This window comes from Chlorocebus sabaeus, chromosome 21, assembly GCF_047675955.1.
Source record: "Chlorocebus sabaeus isolate Y175 chromosome 21, mChlSab1.0.hap1, whole genome shotgun sequence".
Taxonomy (NCBI): Eukaryota; Metazoa; Chordata; class Mammalia; order Primates; family Cercopithecidae; genus Chlorocebus; species Chlorocebus sabaeus.
In genome coordinates, this window is record NC_132924.1 from 30,112,497 (window position 1) to 30,123,916 (window position 11,420).

Below are 11,420 nucleotides of genomic sequence, written 5' to 3' on the forward strand. Positions count from 1 at the left end.
TTAAATTTTATTTTATTTAAAGTTCTGGGATACATGTGCAGGATGTGCAGGTTTGTTACATAGGTAAACGTGTGCCATGGTGGTTTGCTGGACCTATCAACCCATCGCCTAGGCATTACACCTTGCATTACTTTATCTTTTCAATAACAACCTTGTTGGCCAATGAGTTAGCATCTTCATTCCTAACCTGAGTGGAAAAGATATACTTTCCTTCCAAAATCCTTACATTCTTCTTTTGAATTAAACTGTTTTGAGATAATAGATCTACATGCAGTTGTGAGGGATAATACAGGGAGATCCCCTATACGTAAGCAGTTACACCTAATGGTAACATCTTATGAAACTGTCCTACAATGTCAAAACCAGTATGTTGATATTTACATGATTATATTCAGAACGTTTCCATCACCACAAGATTTCCTTATCTTGCGGTTATATAGCCACACACACCCCCTGCCCTTCCTTCTTACCCTCCTGCTCCCAATCACTTTTTAACCTCAGCAACCACTAATCTATTCTCCATTTCTATAATTTTGTCAATGCAAGAATGTTTTAATAATGGAATCATACAGTAGGCAGCCTTTTGGGTTTGGCTTTTTTTTTTTTTTTTCACTCAGCATTATTCCCTAGAGATCCATTCAGGTTGTTGTGTGCATCAATAATTTGTTCTTTGTTATTGCTGAATAGTATTCCATAGAATGGACCACAGTTTGTGTGACATCTTGTATATACATCTGGATTGTTACCAATGTTTGGCTATTACAAATAAAGCTGCTATGAACATTCGTGTAGAGAGGCTTTTGCATGAACATATTTTTTAATTTCTCTGGGATAATGTCCAGAAGAGTAATTACTGACAATTGCATGTTTCCTTTTACAATAACACCAAAGCTGCTGTAGCATTTCCCATTCCCACCAGCAACGTACAAGGAGTCCAGTTTCTTTGTATCTTCACCAGCATTTGGTGTTGCTAGAATTTTTAAAAAGCCATTCTCAGAGGTATGTTCAGTAGTCATATCTCATCATGGTTTTAATTTGCATTCTGTGCATGGCTAATTATGCTAAACATTTTTTTCATGTGCTTATTTGTCATCCGTATATTTTCTCTGGTGAAATGTTACTTCATGTCTCTTGTCCACCTTCTAATGCGACTTCTTATATTACTGTTGAGTTTTTAACTGGATCCTAGATAGTTCAGATACAGTTCTTTATTAGAAACACGGTTTGCAAATATTTTCTCCCAGTTTGCAGTTTGTATTTTTAATCTTTTCATGTAGTCTTTCATAAAGCATAGCTTTTAAATTTTTATAAAGTCCAATTCATCATTAATGAATTTTAAAATATGTAATTTAGATTTTTCTGAGCCTCTTTGGAGAAGCTTAATCGTGTTAAGCATATTCTAGCCTGTAGATTTTAACAAATCCTTTTGTCACTTAATTTCCACAGTTCAAAGGGAATATTTTCAAAGAGAGAAGAGTATGAATCCCTTATTTCCCCCTTGAATAGACATGTCTACTACTTCCAAGTTCAGGCTGTTGTTGCTGTTATTGATTTTTCCCAGGGCTTTGTACATACTCTTTAATTGATTATGCCCCTCCCCCTTTTAAGGCAGATGTAAACAGCAACTGACAGGGCAGATGGTAATGTAAATCTATACCTTGGAGAGTTCTAAATAACAACCACATATGTGCAGTGCTGAAGTCATAGACCCTCAGCCTACAGCGCTCCCAGCGTAAGTGCAAGGAGCCGTTGTGTCCACGGCATGATTTGTAGTCCAAGAGCCCTTTGATGTATGGCTGAATTCACTTGTGCCTTCATTCCTGATGGATGCCTAATGGTAACTAGCTTTAAATGAATATATTTTCACTTTAATCACAAATATCCCATCTTTATGAATAAGAATGTTTTATAAAATGATTGAACTTTCCAGACAACTTATTTTAGTCAATAATCTATAAAATGTTCTCTTAAAAGATTTGCCTTTCATAGCCAATCTAGGGATAGTTTCTGTGTTGATGAGTGATGAGGCTCTACCTTCTCAATCCGGGGAGGGGGAAAGAGAGAGGGAGAGAGGGCACTGAAAATTTATAGGCCTGTTTTATCCCAGAGATCTTGCTGGATCTCTTTGGTTGTCTCCATCAGCCTCTTAGAGAGGAGAGTGAGCTGTCTCAGATCAATATCCTCTGGTAAGTAAGCAGTCTTTGCTCTGGGCAGTTTTGAACACATGTCAGGTCCTGATAATAGGGAACTCTTTAATTTATAAGAAAATCTGATGTCATTTATTGTCATTTCACTGACAAAAATATAGAACATATTTAATCTTTCAGATATGAATTGTCATATTAAACAATAAATTCCTACTAAAATAAGAGGCAAGGTGAATGGTTGTCATTTCCTATTTTATTTTAATTGGCATTTTAATTGAGATAATTGTAGATTCACATGTAGTTTTGAGAAATAATACAGAGAGATAGATCCTTTGTATATTGTGCACAGTTTACCCCCAATGGTGACGTTTTGTAAAACTACAGCACAATATCACAGTATCTCAAAGACAATATTGATATTGGTACAATCCACCTATCTTCACATTTCCCCAGTTCTGTGTGTGTGTACTGAGTTCTATACAATTTTATCAGTTGTGTAAGTTATTGTATCCAGCACGAGTTAAGATACTAAACATTTCCAACACCGCAGAGATCTCTCCTGTTGCTCTTTTACAGCCATGCCCCCTCCCTTTACCATCCCAGACACCATAGTGGTCCCTGACAACCACTAATCTGTCCTCCATCTCTATCATTTTATTGTTTCAGGAATGTTATATAAATTAAATCATACAGTATATATAACATATAACCACTGTTGTTGTTTTTTTCACTTAGCATAATTCTCTGGAGATTCATTCTGGTGGTTTCATGTATCAGTAGTTTGTTCCTTTTTATTGCTGAGGAATATTCCATGTTGTGGATGTACCACAATTTATCTAACCCACTCATCTGTCAAAAGACATCTGAGCTGATTGCAGTTTCATCTATTGCAAAGGAAGCTACTGTGAACAATTGTGTACTTGTTTTTGTGTGCACATAAGTTTTAATTTCTCTAGGGCAAATAATCAAGAGTGCAATTGCTGGCCCATATGGTAGTTGCATGTTTAATTTTATAAGAAACTGCCAAACTGTTTTACAGAGCAGCCTGGCCATTTTTCACTTCCACCAGCAATGTGGGAAGATCCAGCCCCTTTGCATCCTCACCAGCTCTGATGCTGTTACTATTTTTTATTTTACCCATTCTGATAGGTGTGAAGTGATATCTCACCAAGTTCTTAATTTGCATTTTTGATGGCTAATGATTTTGAACATGTTTTCATATACTTATTTGCCATCTGTATATCCTCTTCTGCAAAATGTCTCTTCATTCCATTTGCCCATTTTCTGTAATATTTTGTCCAGACCAGAAGTTCTCTCTTTTCCTTTTCTATATTTAACAAAGGGCAAATTGTCAACAGAAATGTTTGGTACTTAAGTGGTTACTACATGCCAGACACTGTTCTAAGCACTTATTACCTAACTATTTGTTTAATTCTCACCACAATCCTATGAGGTAGATACTATTCTTATCATCACCTTCTTATGGATGAAGAAAGTGAGGCCCAAGGAGGTTAAGCAAACAGCTAAGAATTGGTAGAGACAAGATGCAATCCAAGAGTGTCTGACTCCTGCATCTGTGCTCTAAACCACTGACCAGACTCCAAATCTAAAGCTGCTTGAGAGTGAGAGAATACATACAGTTCAGGGAGACTCACTTTCAAAAAGACACAAGAGGACATTTTGCTAAAATTTTAACTTGTTATGGTTACTGGTGCTGACTTCCTTGGTGAATTTCATCAGAAGATACCAATGTGTGGACTTCTCTCCCAGGCCTTAAAACATCTGCTGTGGGCCAAATAAAGCAGCAGCCAATTTTTGGCATCCAAGAACTGAAAGGGAGGTCTTCTCACACGAGAGGAATAATTTTTTTCAATTATCATTCACTGAAGGTTGACTTGGTGTTGTTCCTGGTGTTAGGGAGTAAATATGAATAAGAGACAGCACGGATCTTTTAAGAGCTCATAATCTGATGGAAATAAGAGACAAATACAGAAAAATCACAAGAAGGTGTATTGAGTGCTCTACCAGAGATATGAGTCAAGTGCTCTGACAGCCCAGAGCAAGAAGCAAGAATCTGCTTCTGAGGAAATAAGTTAGGGTGGCTGAAGAAAGGAGAGATGGTTTTGAATAAAAGGAAGGAAAAAGATAATCTAGGCAGAGAAATAATAGCATATTCTTCCATCCATCCAACCATCCGTCCATCCATCCATCCATCCATCCATCCATCTATCCATCCATCCATCCATCCAACCGAACTGTGAGAAATTTCGTGTGGGTGGTATGTTAGGTGCTGAGATTCAATGGTGAATAAAGTACAGTACCACCACAATTTCAAAGTCCTTTGTGTGGATTGAGGCAGGGAAGATGGCCAAGTACAGTCAAATTCTGAATGTTGGAAGAATGCAGTAGCCATTTACTTACCCCTCTCAAAAAGAACAAAAAATTCCAATCTGTCTGTAGGAACAGTGTCATATGGTTTCAAGAACTACCAAATTTTAAGTAAACCATTAAATTATTTCTGATGTTTTGGCCTCAATGATAGCATTTCCCCCGGGAATGTGGGTGAATCACATTAAGTGGTTAGGCTGGTCTCTACTTCCTGAGGTCAGTTGGCTGGCCTGAATATCTCTGAGGATGCACCACTCACTTTTCAGGACCAGGCATCAGAGCTTTCTGATGCTTGACTGGGAATCTGATCTGCAATATGTCCCCTTTTTTCACACCTGCCTTATCCTTTGTGACACCTATTTGCCCTTACACTCATTTTTTACAGCTGACTCACTTCTAGGGTTTGGCCTATCCAGGTGTATTTATTGTCCAGTCTCTGGGTCCTGGCCTATACTGGTTTGTCTTGTCAAATGGAGACTCAGAACCATGAGGTCCTTAAGTGTCATTGTGACCAAAGGGGCCATAGTCACACTGATATCGAGAACCATTCTGATCCAAGGGACCACAGTTACTCTGACCCAGCTACCTTCCATTAAATTCCCACTATGATCTCCTAACTATATTCTGGCTAATGCTCATCACAACCTCATGAGGTATATGTTCTCACTTTATGTTACAGGTGTAAAACCTGATTTTCAGAGACCAAGGTCCCTTGCCAATGCCACATAGCTAGTAAGAGCAAGGGAGTAACTAGAACAGAGCTCCCTCTTCCAGTCAGTATTCCTTCTTCCACTTCACTCCATAAAAGGCTTGATGCCTTCCCCAGTTGGCTCTGCATTGATGGTCTTCATGCCCTTCTATTCTCCTGCATCAATGAAATGGGTAGATCTGACTCATCATTTACTCGCTCATGAAAACCAAGCTGATTTTATTCTTTTTGAGTATCATGTTCTCAAAGCTGGACATCTGGCAATTGTATGAAACAGTGATCACCACTCAGCTGAACAGCAAGGGAGCCATGTGGCTTTTATTCGGTTACTAATCCAAAACTTTGCTTGAATATTAATTTGATCACGGCTTCTCTGATGCTCAATTAAGTAAGTGTACTAAAGATGAGACACATGCTGAAAATATGCTGACTAATTCAGCTCCTGGTTATTAAGGGGCACCTGGACACTCTTTGGTCGCTGGTTACCACCTGCAGCACATGGGAATGTATAGGTCTGCAGAGAACTAATTCATTGCCCTTTTCCCTCCCTTGCTTTCTTCTAGCTAAGCTATTAGAATTTTTCAAATCTGAGAATTGCCCGGATTCTGAGAAATCTCCACCAGAGAGGCAGCACAATAAAGGAACCAAGCCTAATCCCCACTGTGTCGCCAAAGCCTGTCAAACATTACCTCAAGCATTCATATAAGGCTGCCTTGTTGGAGGAAATTGGCGAGGGAATTGATGTCAGCTACCAGATGGTAATAACGGCAGACACAACGCACTGTTTATGGGGCCTTCTGAACACAGAGGGAACAAGCACATATATTTTCCCAAAGGGCACATAGAATTTTAAGGTATGTGCAATGTAAAGCTTTGTTGCTCAGAGAGAAGTGCTTAGATATGAGGGGATATGACTTTTGAATTGTAGCTGCAAAAATATTAATAAGTAAGTTCATTAACTCTCTATGAACATAAGGAAAAGTGTTGACTAAGGTTTTTATGATGTGGATAAAATCTTTTAAAGTTTTAGGACTTTGCCTCTTTGGTTTCAACTGCATGAAAAATGACACACAATTTAGGAATATGCGAAAGCAAATTTTAAACCCAGCATGTATTCAAAACAGCGGCTATAACTTCTGCACTTGATTTCAAGAAAATTACATGCCTCATATTACTATACTCATAAAGCCCAGTGGGAAACTCTCTTGCCTTTTGCCAACGAGGAGGTCAGCTACCTAGTTTCTGGCAAGGGTCTCTGTGCAGAGTTTTGGCTTTCTTCTCCCATCTGTCCAGAATATCCTGGCCTGGAAGTGGCAGCTCTGGATTGCCTACATAGGAGCAGCCCAGGGATGCATTCCAGTCGGAAAACGAGGTTAGAGGATCTGCCTCCAAGCTGTATTTACAAAGTAAGCATGTAGTTTTTACTAAATTATATGTTCATTTGGATTTGGATTGGTGGCATGGACTAAGTCAACCTTGCTTTATTTCTGCCACTGTTTTCAGGGAAACTTTTCTTACATCTGCATCACAATTCAAGAAATTGTAGTGATTCCTTTTGCTTTTGAGGTCAGTTTTGAATAACTATAACAAGAATCAAGGTTCACTTGACCTAATCCTATCTTACCTCTTCGACTTGGCTGCCCACTACTCCCTGAACTATTTCCTCCCTGATCTCCATACATACTCTTGTCTCACATATACTGGAAAAGAAAGCACAAGATTTGAAGTCATAGAGAACTGGGCTTAAATCCTGTCTTTTCTATTTATACTCTTGGTGACCACAGAAAATGTAATCTCTTAGACTTCATAAACCAACTATGAAATGGGAATAATAATACGTGTCTTACAGAACTGTGATGAGTATTGAGATAATACTATCAAAGTGTCTGATACAGTGTTTGGCTCCATAGTAGGCACCTGATAAATACCCATTGTCTTCCCTTTCCTTTGTCTCATTGTTTATTCTTACATTCCCATGAATGGTAAACTTAAGTTTAAAAGTTTACTCCCCTCCCTCACCCTGTTGATTTGAGATGTCATCTTTATCGTATACTTAATTTCTATTTGCAATTGAGTCTACCTCTGAATTTTCTATTCTGTTCCATTGCTCTGTTTTACCTAGTCAAGCACTAACACTACACTGATTTTATACCAGGTTTATGATATGATCTACTATCTGGAAAGACTATCCCCTTCTTTCATTGTTCTTATTTTTCTGGGGTTTTCTGCTATTCTTGCTTGTTTATTTATTTAAAGAATGTTAGCTCCAGAAAAATGGTATTTTTATTTGAATTCAATTAAATTCATAAGTTTATAAATCAAGTAGGGAAGAACTGACGTCACCCCTTTATGAGCTTCAAATCTACTTTTTTGTTCTTCAGGACTGATTTTTAGTCTTTCTCATAGAGCTTTAGAACATTTTTTATTAAGTTTATATGTATATTTGTGATTTTATTTCATCTTTGCTATTATAGGTGGGACCTTTTATTGTATCTTCAAACTAGTTTTTATACATGTAAAAGCTATTACTTTTTACATATTGATTTTACAATCTACTATCTTATCAAATGATCCTATGATTTTTAGCAATTTTTCCATTGATTCTTTGAGTTTCCCACATATAAAATTATCTCATATGTAAATAGAGATAATTCCATCTCTTTCTTTTCACTTCATATATCTCTAAGTTTTCTCTTTATGACAGCATTGTCTGATACAATATGATAACAATGCTTAATTGCTGAGGAAATTCCATAGCTGGCATTTCTATCTTGTTCCTGACTTTAGAGAAAAAGCCTAGAAGTTTTCTAATACATAGGGTACTACATTTGCTATTGCACTGAGTCATTTGAAAAGTATATAATAATTCTTATAGTTTATTGAGTTTTTTTCTTACATTAATGAGTTTTGAATTTTATCAAATACTTCTGCACCTGGGGAGAAAAAAAATATGATCTTTCTCCTTAGCTTGATTAGTATGATGAATTACGTTCAAAGACTTTCTAATATTTAACAAACTTTATATGTCTGGGAAGTGGAATCACTTAGGACACAGTATTTTAAAATTTTGTCATTATAGTCTATTGGTTGATAGTCTAAGGTTTTTGCATGGATAGTCATAAGTGAGACTGGTTTATAGTTTTCTTTTTTTCAAGTTTCGGTGTCAATTGTCTCCCTTCACAAAATAAATTTGGAAATTTGTCTTCTTTTCTGTGCTTTGGAATAGTGTAAGTAACATTAATATTATCTGATCTTTAAAACTTTGGTAGAATTCCCCACAAAACTGAGATTTGATCCCAGCACTTATTTTGTGAGGAATCCACAAAACTGTTTCCTCTTTGTCTTCTAGGGAAATTGGCCTGTTTAGACTTCTGTCTCTACTTTGGATAATTTTGCTGCTACACATTTTTAAATACATTATTCATTTCAATTTAAGTTTTCAAATTTACATATAGACTTGTGTACAGTTAAGGTGAGCATAGAAATTATTTTCCAAATCAGGACATTCTTGAGAGCTACAGAGTGTGGTTGTTGGATGGAATGCTGGGAGCATAGGCAGCCACTGCTCTGTGGAGTGGGACTAATGGTCACTCAAAGCCAAAGTCATTTCTTCAGATTTGTTGAAAGTCCCTGATTGAGGTTATTTCTCCTTTATCATTTCCCCACCATGACTTTTTTTTCTTTCATTAGGCTGGCTAATGAATTGTCTATTTAAATTTTATTCAAAGAAACAATTTTTGTGTTTGTCTATGAATTATAGTATTTTTGTTTTCTAACCCATTAAATTCTGATTTTGTCTTACTAGTTCCTTCCTTTGGCTTTTTAAATTTTGCTTTCTTTTCTTCTAGCTTTTGGAGTTAGGAATTAATTATACACACACACACACAAACACACATATATGTGTATTCTTTATATAGCATATATTTTTCCCTTTCAGTGCTTCAGCTATACGTCTGATATGCAATGTTTTCATTTTTTTTGTTTTTAAGAAATTCTCAATTTTGTTTAGTATTTCGCTTTTGACCTAGGAACTGTGTGTGTGTGTGTGTGTATGTCTGTGTGTGTGTGTGTAATTTTTAAAACTATTATTATTTTTAATTCATTGCTAATTTTATTTCACTGGTGTCAGAGAATGCTCTTAGTGTTATTACTATTCTTGGGAATCTATTGAGGTTTTCTTTATGATCTAAAATATGGACAATTTTCCTGAATGTTCTGTGTGCCCTTGTAAAGAAAATGTAGTTTATATTGCCAGGATTTAGGATTCCGCTGGGTATATCTTAGACTCTGGTTGACATTATCTAGTCCCACCATTTTGTTCTGACCGTTGCGGACACCGTTGGCTTGGCTGCACTGGCATATCTCTTGCTTTCTATTCTGGGCTTCTCGGCCATTGCCATGTGGAGCATCTGCAGGGGCCAACTTAGTCACTCTGGAGCATGTACAAAGCTGAAAGCATCACAGTATTAACAAGGCATTAACATGTTTGAAGGCAACTCTGGGAGATGGGAGCCAATAGTTACATACTCTCTTCCATGTCTCAGGTGGTAGATTCTGAGATATATTACACCCAGATCTTCAGGTGGATACTTTATCACCTGCTTTGCTGTAGATGCTGTTGGTGGGCTTAGATTGTGCTAATCTGTTGCCTATTTCCTTTCTTTCTCTTTTAGAAGTGGCTAATTTAGTGATAGTCAAAAATTATATTTTCATTGCTGAAATTTTCCAACAGCTTTTCTTTATAAATTTAGCACACATTTTTAGCCCTAACCAATGTATTATTTTACATAATATTATTTATTTATTATATTTATTGCATTTATATGAATGCAATTAGATTGTTGGTATTCTGCTGCTATTGCCTTTCTTTTTCAGATTTCTATGATTCATTCCCAGTGATGTTTGCGGATGTGTGTATCAGTAAAGGAGCAGCCAGAGAAACAGAAACCACTCTGCATATGAGACAAAAGAAATTTAATACAGGATGTGGGTGGCATGGAAGATGAAAGATCTGAGAAGCCCAGTGGGGGATGTTGGGGCAAGCCAGCTATTAGCAACAACACAAAGCCACCACCAACACTAAAGCTTGGGTGATTTCAAAGAGGGAGTTAATTCTGATGAAATCTACATTAGCCTCCAAGAGTAGGCTCTAGGTTGAGCCTCCAGAAATGACTCCCAGAAATCATAGAACTGACCTTTGCACAAATCTGGAAGAAGGGAATCAAAAGGCCAAGACTGCAACTATTGAATTCAAGGATGTACCACTGTAGCTATGATCCAAGATCAGGAAATCATGATTGTAAATTGGCCACAGCCACCAAATCAACAACATCTTGACAGCTCTGAAGTCGGTGACCAAAGCCTGGCACAGAGCCCAGCTACTGCTGCCAGTGCACCAGTGCAACTGCCCCTTCCACCACTCAGGCAGGTGGGCAACCAGTGGGGCTCTCCATTGTCTTGCTTGATGCAGAAAACAGCCCAAAGTAGCAAGCTTAAGCCTTTTTGCCACCTTCTAAATCCCATGTAAGTATACCTAAAAGATGAGATCTAATTTGTATCAACATCCTTAGCTGCTGGGATGGTTGGAATTTTGTTTGTTTATTTGTTTGTTTTTTGAGATCTCTGATCTTTTGGGACACATATCAGAAGAAAGTGGAAATGAATTCTGACATCAGTCAACTACATCTAGCACATTTTCTAAAACTTTCACAGGTTTGCCCTCCCATTTAAATCTTTAAGTCATCTGGCATTTACACTGTTAGAAAAGAATTTTATTTTATTTTATTTTTCCATGTAGGCAACTAATTGTACAAGTATCATTTCTTAAAAAGTCCATTCTTTCCCCACTGATCTGCAATGCTCTTTCTGTCATAAGTAAAGTGTCTGCATACATGTAGGTCTATTTCTGTATTCTCTATTCTGTTCCACTGTCCAATTTTTCTATCTCTATATCAACACATTGCATGGATTTATATATCTTTATATCTTTCTTGATATCTAGCAAGATATATTTCCTGATCACGATCTTCTTCAGAAGTGTTTTAGCTCTTCATTGGAATTTTTCTTTTCTTTTCTCATTTCTAACATTTTATTATGTAAATTTCCAAGCATATAGAAAAGTTGAAAGCATTTTACAGGAAATAGTCAAATACCTACTACTCAGGTTTTATCACGGC

General features: G+C 37.0%; 1 protein-coding gene across 4 annotated transcripts in view; it reads left to right on the forward strand.

Moving 5' to 3' along the window:
* The window catches only part of PDE1C (phosphodiesterase 1C), a 634,171-nt gene extending 623,418 nt beyond the window's left edge, over positions 1-10,753 (forward strand). For 3 of the 4 annotated variants that reach the window (XM_073008992.1, XM_073008993.1, XM_073008995.1), the window contains one exon: positions 10,120-10,751. In XM_073008992.1, coding sequence (XP_072865093.1) covers positions 10,120-10,250 — 131 coding nt within the window. In that variant the 3' untranslated portion in view covers positions 10,251-10,751. Of the gene's footprint in view, positions 1-10,119 lie in introns of all 4 variants that reach the window. The other variant, XM_073008991.1, reaches the window with a different exon arrangement.
* Positions 10,754-11,420: the final 667 nt, after the last annotated feature.